The sequence below is a fragment of the Corylus avellana genome, chromosome ca7 (genome assembly GCF_901000735.1).
Source record: "Corylus avellana chromosome ca7, CavTom2PMs-1.0".
Classification (NCBI taxonomy): Eukaryota; Viridiplantae; Streptophyta; class Magnoliopsida; order Fagales; family Betulaceae; genus Corylus; species Corylus avellana.
In genome coordinates this window covers 9,577,812-9,594,093 of record NC_081547.1, presented here as the reverse complement: position 1 = coordinate 9,594,093, position 16,282 = coordinate 9,577,812, and the positions used below count along the sequence as shown (strand labels likewise).

The window sequence follows — 16,282 nt, the reverse complement described above, 5'->3', positions numbered from 1 at the left end:
ATAGAATTAAGTAAAAATTGTTTTGAATATATTTTGTGTTTTAGGTTATGTGTTTAATTATGATTAAATTTGTTTTAAAAACTCAAAACAAAAGTGTAAATGAAAAAAATAGTCTAAAAAACAAAGTCATGGCTTTTTACTTATTCATTTGGATTCTCTCTAAGTTTGACAAAGTTTGCACTTTCGTCAACTACTTTTCCCATTAAATCCATGGAGTTCGGATTGAATCCTCTCGTTGTGTGAATTTATAACTTACAAATAAGGGATCGATGTATGTTTATGATGTTTGAATATTAATCATTCCTTTCAATATTAAGACTTTTTATATTTGAATATTAATTAAACAAAGTCTTAAATTAAGTCTCTATAATTCACCACTACATGTGATTATTAGAAGGTCAAATGATTGAAATGAATGATTAAAATTGACATAATGTTCTAGAAATTCCTTACTAATAAGCCAACTTTTTCAGGTAAACACACACACACACAAAAAAGAAAAAAAAAAAACCACATTTAAAAAACTATTATATTTTGAAACAAGAACCTAGCATGAGAAACATCATTTTGCATGCATGTGCATATACAACGTACAATAAGTAATAGATATACAAAAAAAATAAAACAAATACCTCAATTAAATGCTCACAAATACTCAATCCAGTGCATTAACGAAACATCATGCGGATTCATGACAAAATAAAACATAAATATAAAACAAAACAATATATATATATACCTGCTGGAGATAGGATATTGCCGGAGAAGCTGAGGTTGGAGAACTGCTAGAGACAGCAACGGCGACGACGACGTACTTGAGCTGGCCTGCCGGAGATGATAGTGAGCTTGAGAGAGAGTGTGCTAGCTACTGTTCCAAGTTGAGAGATAGAGCTGAGAGAGAGAGATCAGGAGATGAGGAAGAGTGAGGGAGAGGAAGCTAGCTATACACTGGTCGGATTAGAGCTGATCGAGGGAGGAGAAGAAAAGAAAGAAAAAATGGGGGAGGGAGAGGGGCTAGCCTGGGTGGGAGAGAAGAAAAAGTGGGGAGGGAGAGAGGGAAAAAAAGTAAAAAAGAAGAAGAGTGATGGCATGGCCACTTGATGGGACGGCCAGCAGGCTCTGGCCTTCCCAAGGCAAATTCCTGACGTGCCACATGAGGCACGTCAAGAATTTCTGAGGTGCCACATGTGGCACGTCAGAACTTTCTGACTTGCGTTATTTGGCATGTCAGGAATTTGCCAAATAATATCAATGCTTCTTAATTAAGTCCTCTTGTCAGTCTTGTGTTTATTGGCTTCCATTATATCTTTTTGTTTTTATTAATGTTAAGTCTCAAACTTAATTTGTTTGCTTGCATTTGCCTTGCATGTTCTCTCTTTTAATATTAGAATGATCTTGTATTATAGGACTGATGCGAATGGTGAGGTGGCCAACCAAGATGTACACCTTCCTGGAATTCTTCCAAAATTTCCTGGTCGGTTTTATTATTACTTCGGAAAACCCATTGAAACAGAAGGTATGGTTAATTTTTTTCTTTAAATTTAAAATACGGGTGCCCCAGCCATTTTGTCCATGCTAGATGTCTCTAATGTAACACTCCACCCCAATAACATAATATTATTGCTTTTAACTCCCCTGAATCAAACTTCCTAAGAAGTCATCTGACATGAGAAAAATAATCTCTAATAACAATCATCGAATTCTTTCTCTTCTCTAAAACCTGCACTTTGGGAAACATGAAACATATGTTGTTATAAATCACTACATCATGCCCTACCTAAGTATAAAACGAGATATATGGTAGAGGGTATTTAGTGAGCAGATGCTGTGAGCCACATTAGCTGATCATGTAGGTACTCTTCTCAACCCCGGCCCCCTTCTTCAAGTCCATTGTGTCCTTCCTGAATCTTAGAACAATGCTAAACTATGCTTTCACTTGAGCAACAGTCATTGATAGTTTTGAGCTTTTGTGAGTATATGTTAGAATGTAATTTAAATAATTAAGTCAATCATTTCTTATCAGTTTAAGCTTTTGAAATAAGTTATGATTTAATAGAATTCTCAATGCCAATTCTTTTTTTTTTTTTTTTTTTTTGAATTTTTTATTTTATAAGTAAGCTACACGGTGATTAATCTTAATCTTTAATTATGTTTTGAAGGGAGGAAGCAGGAATTAAGAGACAAGGACAAATCTCAAAAATTATATTTAGAAGTCAAGTTTGAGGTTGCGAGATGCATTAATTGATTATTTGAAGGAAAAAAGAGAAAAAGATCCTTACAGAAATTTGTTGTCTCGATTAATTTACCAAGCTACAAATGGCTTTACATCTGAAGTTCCTACATTTGAACTTTGAATAATTCGCCCATTGAAGATGAATTCCACTTTTGCTCTCGAAGAAGCCCATGAACTTTTCTTAAGATGTTGTAGCCATAGGTCTGTGGTGGCATTGATTTATGAGGAGTGCTACATATACTATCAAGTGTTGTATTTCACGTACTGCTCACTTCCTAATATGACAATGAAAATTACTATTAGATAAAATAATAAATGAAAATTTTCATTGTTACGTCAAACAGTGAATAACTAGAAGTATGTATAGCATTTCTCTTGATTTATTCTACATAAGGGTGGGAAAGTTTAGGACAATTTGTTTTTTATTATTGTCATTATATGTATAAACGTGCCTTTTGACTAGGGGCGTTATTGGAAACAAAATTCTCTCTTTAAATTTATTGATTTGGGGAGACTGTGATGGAGTATGATAATTAAAAAACACGGCATTTGTTTATAAGATTTTATTCTCTTTTTTTTTTTCCATTTATTTTTCTGCAACATAGGCAAGCAACTCTAAAGAGAGTTAATGGTTTGTTTATTTTTAATTAAGCCAAAACAGCTTTGTAAAATGGACCGATTGATTGACAAGAAAAGAAGAACAAGAAGACGAGGAAGAAAGAAGAAGAAAATCTAGTACATGCAACGATAATTTCATTTCATGTTTCTTTGTTTTATTAGCAAATAAATAGTGTCTTGGTGTGAAAAAAAAAAATAGAGCAGAAAACAGAAATCTTTCCTAATAAAAAAAAAATTAGATGAAATATATATAATATAAATAAACTTTATATATATATATTGACGTGTCAAAAAGCCACGTCAAGAAATTTTGACGTGTCTAATTTTACCACATCAATAAATATTTAAATATTAAATTATTTAAATAAAATGTTTAAAAAATAAATTGAATTTAAATTTACTAACGTGTCAAATATTGACAAGTTAGGAAATCCTAACGTGTTGAATCTAACACATCAATAAATATTGACGTGCCATTTTTGGTACGTCAAAAAAAAAAAATTGTTGACGGGCTACTTTTGGCACGTCAATAACTACTGACGTGGCAAAATTTGGTTACTGTTTGCCACGTCAGAAACCATCAAGTTTTTTGTATTGTAAGTTCGAACCCTAACTCGGTCATTTACCTCTAAATATTTCACATTTTGAGTCTCACCTATTAAAAGGAGTTCGAGCGCATACTCACAAGGAAAATATTAAAGTATTGATTAAATAATTAAATTTATCAATTTCTATCAACTTAAACTTTTAAAATATGTAGTAATTTAACATGATTCGAACAAGTCACAATGTAAAATCTACTGCCCACTCTAAAACCCCAAAGATATATTTGTCTTTTTAAGAAATTTTAGGGATATTTTTATCATTTTGTGAGATAAAAGGAGTATGTGTACTCTATTTTTTTTATTTTTTTCTCAAACAATTTCTTAGCTTGCATCTTGCCCCACGCCGCCACTCCCAAAACAATAATTTTATATATTATTTGTCTCAGCATAAAAGACACATTTTCCTGGATTCTTCTTCTTACAAATTAAACATGTTTCTTAAATGTATCAATTTTCAAATACTTGTAAGTTGTAACAATTAATTAGAAAAAAAAAAAAAAAAAAGAAGAAGTTGTAACAATTAGATTTGTGGTGTAATTTAATCCACGTACTCACAACCCACGCAGTCTCTTTCTATATAAGAAGTCATGGCATTGCCTTCCCTTTCACTCCCCACCACCATGGCCATCTCCTTTGCAGCTTGGCTACTCTTCTCCTCTTTTCTCTTTCTCTCCCATGGCGTTCTTCAGCTTCAAGCTTCCCATCATCTTTACGGAGACATTAAAGCTTCTTCACCTCCTCCTGCATACCAGCCTTACAGAACTTCCTATCACTTCCAACCCCCCAAGAACTGGATCAACGGTATAATTATTTATTCTTCTTTCACCTTTCTGAATTTCTTGCTTTAAATATGTCTCATTTTTTACTATTTGATGTTTCATTTCTTCTTTTTGTTTTTTCGTCATCTTACCATCTTCTGATGCTGCAATGGACAAATGGGTTTCTTAATTTGGAAATGCAGATCCTAATGGTTGGTTCCTTTCTAACTTTAGTAACTTGCTTTTTAAGGTTTTTGATTCTCAAGATTTAATTCATAAAATAATAATAATGAATGTAATTTTTATATAGTATTTGATGTAATTAATCCACGTATGTAGGACCAATGATTTACAAGGGAGTTTACCATCTATTATACCAGTACAATCCGAAAAGTGCGGTGTGGGGGAACATTGTCTGGGCCCACTCAACATCAACGGATTTGGTTAACTGGACCCCACATATTCCTGCCATCTACCCATCACAACCGTCGGACATCAACGGTTGCTGGTCAGGTTCCACCACAATCCTCCCCTCCGGCAAACCGGCCATTCTCTACACCGGAGTCAACCCACAAAACCAGCAAGTCCAAAACTTGGCCACACCCAAAAACCTCTCTGACCCGTATCTGATAGAATGGGTCAAGTCGGCCAAAAATCCGCTAATGGCCCCCACTATAGCCAACCAAATCAATGCAAGCTCGTTTAGAGACCCGACCACCGCTTGGTTAGGCCCTGACCGGATATGGAGAGTGCTTATTGGAAGCAAAATAAACCGCCGGGGATTAGCTATTCTATACCGGAGCAAAGATTTTGTTCACTGGACTAAATCCCAGCACCCACTTCACTCGGCGAATGACAACGGAATGTGGGAGTGTCCTGATTTCTTCCCGGTTCCGATCAACTCCAATCTTGGCGCTGACACGTCACTTATCGGCCCGCATGTTAAACACGTGCTCAAGCTGAGCCTAGATGACACCAAACATGATTACTACACGGTCGGAACTTATAACCTGAACAAGGATATCTATGTTCCGGACAAGGGACAGGTGAACAGCGATTCCGGGCTGAGATATGATTATGGGAAATTTTATGCTTCAAAAACTTTCTTTGATAGTGCAAAGAATAGAAGAATCTTGTGGGGTTGGATTAATGAGTCCTCCAGCGTCGAAGATGATATCAAGAAGGGATGGTCTGGAGTAATGGTAATTCATGGTGAACTAATTATTAGTGTGCTTTATATTTATTAAGCAAACTTAGAATTTGTTTGATTTTAATATTATTATTATTATTTGGCACATTTTGCAGGGAATTCCAAGGAGCATTTGGCTGGATAAATCCGGGAAACAATTAGTGCAATGGCCGATTAGTGAACTTGAAAGGCTGCGGGAAAACCAAGTCAACTTGCCTAATCAAGTGCTTAAGGGAGGATTAGCGCTTGAAGTTTCTGGTGTCACGTCGGCACAGGTGAATTTCTTTTCATTGTATTGCTTTTTTGTCTATACCTAGGAATAAGGAAAAATGATATTAATGTAGCTGAATAAAAGAGAATTGTTTATAAGCAAAACTCACAAAAGTACTCCATTTAAGTAATTGTTGAATGAAAGAGGATATCTCCCTCCCTTTGGCTGATGTTGGATAAGCGCTCTCTCATCACTATTATTATTATTATTATTTTTTAATAAGGAAAGAAATAACATTACGAAAGTGAATATAAGAGTTTATATGGCTCATAATAGTTATATTTAGCTAGTATGAGCCATTTTACGCACTTCTCCGGATAGACTCTTCAAAATAAAGAGTTTTCATCGGATTTACTACAGTTTATAATAGTAGCTTCTACTAATATAATACAAATTTTTCCGCATTTTGTTTCTCTCTTTTAGTCATTTTTTTTCTCCTTCTCTGCCTTTCTCTTCTCCCTAGTCTAAAAATTAAAAAAATAGAGTAAAATACAAAATAGAATGTATATGAAAAAATAGTAATTAAAATAAAAATTTACTCCCGTTAAAGATGCCCTAAGCAGAACCAAAAGGTACCACATCCAGGTAATTGCTTAGCGGAATGAAAGAGTTCTTTTCGTGGTAATTCAGAAATGGAATTTTGCCACATGTACTTGTACAAGTCAATTAAAACTCACTAAGAATATTGCTTTTGTCATAAAAAAAAAAAAAAAAAAGTACTAATTCTCCACGCATCTTTGACCTTTCTTGCAGGCTGACATAGAGATTTCATTCAGAACAATTGAGTTGCAGAAAGCAGAAAAGCTAGACCCAAAGTGGACCAATCCACAAGCACTTTGTAGCCAAAAGGGTGCATCAGTAAAGGGGCGGCTCGGACCATTCGGGCTACTAGCTCTGGCTTCGAAGGGCTTGCAAGAGCAAACGGCAGTGTTCTTCAGAATATTCAAAGGTCAAGACAAATATGTGGTGCTCATGTGCAGTGATCAAAGCAGGTATATCCCATATATACAATCTTCTTCCTTTGCCCATCAAATTTCTTTACCAAAAATTCAAAGATTTGAATTCTTTTATTATAATTATTTTATGTGGCTGGCAGGTCTTCCCTAAATAATGGTAATGATAAGACCACTTATGGGGCTTTTCTAGATGTCGACCCTTCTCGTGAGGAACTGTCACTTAGAAGCTTGGTGAGTAGTTGCTACAAAATTGTACAAATTTATTCAAATTTCTCTACTTTTCAACGTGCACGCCAAGCTTTCATGGCCTCCGCTCCTTACATTTCTGGGATATTTAGAGCCAAATGGGATTGTGTCGGCAAAGGGAGGTTTTTTTAGAAATTTAAAAAAATGCGATTTAAAAATTGCGATTTTAAAATGTGGGATTTGAAAATGTGATTTGTCATTGGTTTTCAAACATTAAGAAAATAGAAAGTTTGTGTTTGCAATCCTACTCAAAAAGTTAAGGGAACAATAAAACTTTCCAACCTGTTGGTGTTCAGACATCCATGTCTGTGTCTAAAAATCTAGAGTTAGTGTTTGCATTGCTAGTAAATTTTATTAATTTCAACAAGTAGATTTTATAAGATTTTTCACATTGCTAACGATCCTAATCTTAGTATTCCATTTTGATACGTTTCATGCAAGTGAAAAAGCTCCTAGCTAGTTTCTGACCACCCATTATGGATATATAAATCTGTTTTTTTTTTTTTTAATTAATTAGATATATAAATCTGTTTGACTGATGAGTATTTTTCCTAAAAAAAAATCTTCCAAATTTTGGGCCCCAAACCGCACAAATGAAGGCATCGATCTATACATCCAATCCAATGGTTTCCTACTCCTTAAGATGTCTAGGGATGCTTTTACACTACCCATTTCATCATTTTATTTTATTTTTGTATTTTTGTTCTAATCAATCCAATTGACGTATATATATCCCTTTCCCACAGATCGACCATTCTATTGTGGAAAGCTTTGGTGGAGGAGGAAAGGTATGCATCACACCTAGGGTTTATCCCACATTGGCAATTCAAAATGAGGCCCACTTGCATGTTTTCAACTATGGCACTGAGAATGTTCAAATCACAAGAGGTAGTGCTTGGAGCATGAAGAAAGCCATACTCACTTGAGAGTTGAAACTCTAATTATGGTGTTAGTGTACGTTTGAAATAAAATATCGTGTTTTTGTTCCTTAATATTATTGTGTTAATGTTAGGGCAGCTTGACACGTTGTAAGTTTGTGTTAGTGTATGTTTGAAATAAAATATCGTGTTAGTGTTGAAACTCTAAGTATTGTGTTAGTGTACGTTTTAAATAAAATATCGTGTTTTTGTTCCTTAATTATTATTGTGTTAATGTTAGGGCAGCTTGATAGACAATTTAAGATCAATGGAGCCTTTTTTAATATTTAAATATTAAATATTTTTTTACTTTATATATATATATATTTCGTTTTTGAAATTCAACAATATAATGTTAGTAATAAATTGGGTAAAGCCCACTTAACCCACTCAAACTATCAATTACGGCAATTTACCCCCAAAACTACCAAAACAACGATAATGTAACTCACAATGCTAGCAAAATAACGAAATTACCCTTGTAAAATTCAATTTTAGTATTTTTGTTTTTATTTTAGTAAGGGTAATTTCATCATTTTTTAAAAATTTGGGTACATTGTCATTGTTTTGGTAGTTTGAGGGGTAAATTGTCGTAATTGGTAGTTTGGGGGGTAAATTGTCGTAATTGGTAGTTTGGGGGGTAAATTGTCATTGGGGTGGTAGTTTGAGGGGAATAAGTAGACATTACCCTAATAAATTTGTTTAGAAATTATTTTTTAGTTTCAATTCATACATTTATAATTAAAAATATTTATAAATAAAAAATTTACTCAAAAGAATAATTAAACCTGATTTATCAAAGGAGGTTTGCTTTATAATAGGATCATATTAATTTAAGTTTATATTAACTAAAAAACACATTATGCTAATTATAAAGAAACATGTTGAGGTTCAATAATGTCTTTGCTCTGCTTACTTGGACGGTTCTTAGAACATGTCTTGCAGGGTGCGATTTCTAATGTCATAAAAGGATTTGTCCTTTCTCATTGGACACCAATTGGTTTTTAAATGAGATGATCAAAGGCCTGATCGAACAAATAGTATCAGAGCCAAAGTTATGGGTTCAAGTCGCGGGAGCGTCATGCTGAGGGAGGGATTGTTGAAACATGTCGTGCGGGGTGCGATTTCGAATGCCATAAAAAGATATGGTTTCCCTCACTAGACACCAATTGGTTTTCAAATAAAATGGTCAAAGGCCCAATCCAAAAAAAAAAAACATAAAGTGGGGCTATTACAATTTGTTCCACATCCACAAATTTTCTCTTTATCCCTGACAATTTCTAGTTTTTGTTTGAAACAAAGAAATAGCCATTGTTTTGATTATAAAAAAAAATGGCCATCGTCTCATACTCTCAACTCAGTAAAAAAAATAGTTCTTGGTCTTTATGATAGTTTTCAAGGCATTGTGATGGTGGATTTTGATAAATTAAATCAATTGATGTTGATGTTGTCACTAAGAATTTTGGGTATATTTTTTTTAATTATTATTTAGAGGAAAATACATTTTACCCCCTAAATTATCCACTTATTTGCACTTTTAACCCTAATGTTTAAAAAGTGACACTTTATCCAAAAAAAAAAAAAAAAACTTTCAAATTATTGCAATTCGATCATTTTGATTTTGATTTTTTTTTTTTTTCAAAAGGCCCCCATCCCAAATTTTTTTTTAAAAAAAAAATTAAAATTAAGGGGTGGCCGGTCTAGGGTAGCCGAAGCCAGCCGGGCACCCCTTAATTTTTAATTTTTTTTATAAAAAATTTAATTCTTTTTGAAAAAAATTTTTAATTTTTTTTTAAACTTAGGATGGGGGCATTTTGAAAAAAAAAAAAAAAAAAGAAGAAGAAGTCAAAATGGTTGAATTGCAACAATTGAAAAATTTTGAGAGATAAAATGTTATTTTTTAAATATTAAAATTAAAATAAAAAATAAATAAATAATTCACGAGGATAAAATAAATTTTCTTGTCACTTGCCGCTACATAAAAGTATGTTGACGTTGTGACAGATTGTGATTGTCAAAGGCAAAAAAGCATTGGCTAGTAATCTACTCGTGCAGTCATGTCCATAATATTCTATTTTAAATTAATTTTTATTTTCCCACGTTTTTCATTTGTTATACTTTTTTAAAGTGGGTCATTGTAATAGTTGTTATCAATTCTAATTATATGCATTTGTATGAGTATGGTACATCCCATTTAGCAAAACAAAAAATGATTGTGAGGAAAAATGCACGCCTATGGTTATTTATTTAATAAAAAATATAAAATTAGTTAATGTAATTTCGCTGAGTTATAAATAGTTCTTTGAAATTTAAAAAGTTATTAAAAACTTCCTAGGATAAGCTAATAACACAAACAAATTCTTGGACACAATTTCTATCAGCAAATAGGACGTAATCTTTTAATATGTCATATCAACATCAATAATATTATAATAAATACTTTTTTATAGTAAATAAATAAAATAGAAAAAGAAATTCAAGTGGTTTGGCCACAGGCCAAAGGGTCTCGATGAACTATATATATATCTTGGAATTTTTAGAAAGAATAACACATTGTTGAGGATAAAATGTGTTATGGGTTTCATATAAGAATTCTATATATAATTAAATGCTAATTAACAATATAAATTAGCAACGAAAATAATTTAATTATATAAATACTTCTCACCATTGCTTTGCTCAAGCAAAGTGAACAAGAAGGCTCCTCAGCAACAAAAAATCAGATAGAAAGAGGTTTTGCTGACCTATGCCTATAAGTGCAATACCGTGTAAATTGATGGAATACACATTCCTTATTTATAGGTAGGCCAAAGACCCCCAATCAGAATTGTTACCTTATTTATTCCTCCCATTAAGGAATAAAAATCAAATCAATAATTAATTCAGATTATTTGATTCCACAAAATGAAATCAATAATGAATTCAAGTATTTGTTTCCACAAGAATCAAATCAATAATTTAATTCAAAATATTTGATTTCACGGAATAATCTTTAATTGGAATAAATCACACCGTAATTATATATACTTTATAATCACAATAAATATATGTGATAGAAGGGACAAATATATTAAAGAACTATGAATCTTCAATAGCACCTATTATTAAAGGGGATAAATTCAATATAGATCAATGTCCCAAAATATATTCCATATGTATGCACAGGTCTACATTAGACCTACCATTGAAATAGCAGTTGGACTATTGGGTCAATACAGTATTGTGGAATATGCAAGGAACCAAGAACTACAACTTAACTTAAAGATACACTTACCATTTGGTAGCTAGTGTTTATTCAAGTTTGATTTTTGCTAAATGAGTAGATAGTAGATAATCAACTTCAGTATATATATTTTCTTATTGGTAAAAGGCTATATACTGAAGATGCAGTAAGCAGACAATAGTTGCTACATCTACCATGAAAGCAAAAGCCATTACATGTTGTGAATTTGTTACACATGCATTATAGTTGAGACATTTTTGTTAATGGTCTCAAGATTGTCGATTTTATAGTTAGACCTATAAAGATCTTCTGAGTTAATTCTACTACATTTCTCTTTTCTAAGAATAAACTGAGTAGAAGCAAAAATATGTATATCGACATAAAGTATCACTATGAAAGAGAATATTAAGTGACAATAAATGTCTATTGAGCATATAAGTATTGAATTAATGATTGCGGATCTCATGACTAAAAGTTTACTGGTAAAGAAAGTATAAAGTCATATGGAATATATGAGACTCATTAATTCATTTGTACTTGGTTTCTCTTTAATTGGTCTATGGACATAAAAGTTGTAAATATTTTTGTGCACATATATTATGGTTATCCGTGGGGATAAAATAAAGTTGGACCCGAATGGCTTATAAAAAGTCCATTCATAAAGTATATTATCCATAAAGTACTCATTTAGAGAGGTATTACATATTGTGATACATGGAAGAAACGACTTATCATATAAAAGATTTACCGCCATGATTCGTGTGTGGTATTCCTTGAGTGAGTGGAAGGATTCCATGAATTGTTGTAATAAATAAAGTAATGATCATATCATAGAACTGGACACCATAAGGAATTTATGTGTCATAAGGGTCAAGTGGGAGAATGTAAGAAATTTCATTTAAAGTATGTTCCTTATGTCACATATATTTATTGTGATTATAAAGTATATATAATTACGGTGTTTAGTGATTTATTCAAATTAAAAATTATTCCGTGAAATCAAATATTTTGAATTAAATTATTGATTTGATTCTTGTGGAAACAAATATTTGAATTCATTATTGATTTTATTTTGTGGAATCAAATAATCTGAATTAATTATTGATTTGATTTTTATTCCTTAGTAGGAGGAATAAATAAGGTAACAATTCTGATTGAGGGTCTCTAGCCTACCTATAAATAAGACATGTGTATTCCATCAATTTACACGGTATTGCACTGGTAGGCATAGATCAGCAGAACCTCTTTTTATATATTTAGGTCAGAAGAACCTCTTTCTTATATTTTATTTTCTAGTTTTCTGTTGCTAAAGAGTCTTCTTGTTCACTTCGCTTGAACAAAGCAATGACTTGAGTTATTTATATAATTAAATTATTTTCCCTCCTAATTTATATTGTTAATTAGTATTTAATTATATATAGAATTCTTACATTTTATTCAAGCAATCTCATTCAAATAAGCTACAACTACGTAGAGTTTTAAAATAATTGAGCTACATGGAGACTATTATATAAAAGGAATGCAACACATCAAGTAAAGGAGGTCGATCAATTTCCAAATATTATAGCTCATTACTATGTTCTCACTTCAAATAAGAGTGTTACCTTAAGTATTGAAGTTTTTTCGGTCTCCAAACTAGCGAAACTTTTGACGCTTTTATTATTTTACAGGCAGTTCATCATTGGTCAAATCGTACCAAAAAAAATGCTCTAACAAACATATAAAAGCTTAGATGCGTTTTTTTTTTAATTGCAGGCAACATCCATGGCTGATTACTCACCAGTATCTGTGAGATAATATAATAATTTACAAAGTACAAAGTCTTTAGCTTCACTAACTTTTAATGCCTTAAAATTAATATTTTGAAAATTACATAATTGCTTTCTTTTGAAGAAAAATAGTCACACTTTCCAAAAGATACTCTATTCCTCACCAATTCCATAAAACGTGATTTTATTAATAATTTATATCTTCTTTTTGAGTGAAAAGGCTGAAGCGCATGGAGGAAATGTTAAAAAGCCAAATGGATACAAACACTGACAGGACAAATAAGGGAGAATCCTGCGAACAGATTTGGTATGGGATTGGGGACCGTATGGTCCGTATATACCGGATTAGCCGGCTTGACTTGGAGTAACACTTTCCGGTTGGGATGCTTAAATTCGACTTTCTACGCAAACGCTCCGGTCTTAATTGATACTTGTCCTTGGGTGGTGAAGTAAAATAGCACGCAGAGGACAATTCTTTTTTTTTTTTTTTTTTCATTAAAATATTAAAAAAAAAAAGTTTCCTGTACGGCGCCGTGTGTTCTGAATCACGACTTCTTATTTTTTATAAAAGCGGGTGAAATAAAAGAGCACGCGACGTGCGACACACGCTAGTGCAAAAAAATTTTAGCTGTAGGTATTTAAAGCTTATTTCGGACACAATAAAGATGGGGCCGGGAATTTCACGTCATTGTTGTTGACTTTTTTTTTTTTTTTTTTGGTTGGATGAGGGGTGGCTTTAATTTGTTTGCCACGTAAGAGCCCATATTGTTGTTGACTTTTCTGTCGGTAGCCCACCTGTTTTTTGGTTTACCTTCTTGACCGACTTGCACTCGTTATCCACGTAGGAGACTTATGTATTATCATAAAATAGAGGGATCCGGTGACAAGTGGGGGTGGGGGGGGCACCGCAAAAGGCAGAGAAGAAGAGGGGAGGAGGGAGACAACATCTAGGGCTGGCTCAAGCCCTAGGCGAAGTTAGGCCTTTGCCTAGGGCCCAATTTATTAAGGCCAAAAATAAAAAAAAAAAATTTGACAAAAAATAAAAAATTTTGACCAAAAAAAAAATTTAAGGCCCAATTTTTTTTATTATTATTATTATTGTTATTTTTTTCATAAAAAACTTAAGGCTCTAATCATGATAAGTAAATAATATAAATAAGGCCTCAATTTAAAAAGGCCAAAAAAAAAAAAATTTGAGGCCCAGATTTTTTTTAATAAGACCCAAAAAAAAAAAAAAAAATCATCAAAATTTAAGGCCTCAATTAATAAGTCCATTATAAATTCTAGAAATAATTCAAGAAAAAAAAGAGATTTATTATAAATTATGAGAATTTGGTTAGAAATTCTCATCATTACAAATAAAATATTATTGATTTATTTCCTATTATATTATTTAGGTATAGGCAATGGCCAAAAACATAAACTCCATAGAGTATAATGCTGGCTACTTGGGGCATTTTAAATACCACTTTCTGTCCGTCTACCTCTCCTCTTTGCTCGCCCTTTTCTTAGTTTCTCTTCTCTGCCTATCTGCTAAGTGATAAACTACTAATTTTCTCTTCCCCTTCGAGTCTCCAAGAACTGCTTCACAATTCCTTTGCCAAATCAGGTTTTATTGTTCTATTTTTGTGATTTATTTTATTATAGTCATAATTTTCTTTTGATAAATCGTGTTTGTTTAATTTGTTAATATTTTTAATTAAACATGTCTACTAGAAAATATGCATTTGGATATGAAAAACTTAAAATAAATTAAAAAATAAAATAAAAGAAAGAAGAGAAAAGTAGACAAATTCACTGAATCTCAAAGATGAGTTCTAAATAAATTTGTTATTAGCAATAAACAAAATATTGAGGATAATTTAGGTGAAAAACTCATAAATGAGCAAGAAATTCATCAAAATATTGATGAGAATACTAATGACGAGACAACAAAATCCGCTAAAGAATCTTTTAGAATTGATTACTTCTTATATATAGTAGATCAAACTATTTCTTCAATTCAAAGTAGGTTTGAACAATTTCAAATATACGAAAATATTTTTGATTTTTGATTTAATTTTAAGAAATTAAAATCACTAGATGATGATGGTTTGCAAAATAAATGTCTTAATCTAGAAGGTTTCCTGAAACATGATCTTGATGGTTTAGATTTATTTTCAGAACTAAAAGTTTTAAAAGAAATTTTACAAATAGAAGAAAGTGCTCCAATTGACATATTAAATTATATAAAAAGACTTTCTTTTCCAAATGCATGTATCGCATAGAATTTTATTGACAATACCTATTACAGTTGCTTTTGCAGAAAGAAGTTTTTCAAAATTAAAATTGATAAAATCCTACCTAGGATCAACAATGTCACAAGATAGATTAAATGGATTAGTCATATTATCAATTGAAAAAAAGATGTACGAAAATCTTGAATATAAAAACTTAATCAGTAATCTTTGCATCTCAAAAAGAATGAATGATATATATATATATATATATATATATATTACTTTTTTTAAAAAATAAGGCTCAATTTCAAATTTTCGCCTAAGGTCCCAAAATACATTGAAGCGGCCCTAACAACATACATCCCTCCTCCTAGGAAAAACCCGCACAACAGCGATGGAGGGACCTCACGGAGGAGGTGGACTGTTTCAAAGAAAAAGGAAAAAGCTTCTCTCTCGAGAGAAGCCAAAAAAAAAAAAAAAAAGTTGTGTACCAAAATGAATTTAAAAAAAAAAAAAAAAAATTCCTTGTTGGTAAAGAATAAGAATGATGAAAGATCTTTTGATTCAGAAATATGTCTACAACATGTTATTAAGAAACGCGAAGAAACTCCCAAAAATGTACGATTATGAGTAGAAAGAGATGGATGTCAAGACTGCAAATGCGATCCGTTTCAATTTGTTAGATAAAGCTATTCATAATGTGATTGATGAAAGAAAAGGCATAAACAATTTGGCACAATTTTTTTTTTTTTTTTTTAACATAAATCTGAGGATTTTATTAATTAAAGATCACGAGCTAAAGCTTTTATAGCACAAATAATAAAGCTTTGCAAAAATCATAACTACCTGCTATGAAGTTACAAAGTCATAGATACAAACAAAAATTCTTACAATCAGGTACTATCTATAACTTCAATCTTCCGCTAACCTATGTACAAATATAGTTAAAGAGTAGATCTGCTCTGAGTAGACTTAATCTAAAACATGGGTAGCCAAATTTCTTAACAAAATTTTTTTAAACTAGCCGTTAGAGATAACCCATCACACCTAATTATCCAGGCCGTGATAAATAACCCGTCACACCTAATTATTCCTTCTCATTCATGAGTGCAAATTTAGAGAGAATAAACCTCTTATTCAAAACAAAAAACACAAACAAACAACCAACAAGCAGCAGGAGCAGCCGTGGGAGGAGGTGAACGGTACAACACAGTGGAAGGTGGACGAACACATAACAAGAAGCCGAAGTTGCTGATCTGGTCGGAGAATACCTACAAA

General features: G+C 32.0%; 1 protein-coding gene across 1 annotated transcript; it reads left to right on the top strand.

Moving 5' to 3' along the window:
- The first annotated feature begins 4,076 nt into the window (after positions 1-4,076).
- Positions 4,077-7,936, top strand: LOC132187329 (beta-fructofuranosidase, insoluble isoenzyme CWINV1-like). Its single transcript, XM_059601614.1, has 7 exons — positions 4,077-4,257; positions 4,418-4,426; positions 4,554-5,416; positions 5,520-5,678; positions 6,428-6,666; positions 6,771-6,861; positions 7,623-7,936. Exons 1-7 carry the CDS (start codon positions 4,077-4,079, stop codon positions 7,800-7,802), a joined length of 1,722 nt encoding a protein of 573 aa, XP_059457597.1. The 3' UTR covers positions 7,803-7,936.
- The last annotated feature ends 8,346 nt before the right edge of the window (positions 7,937-16,282 follow it).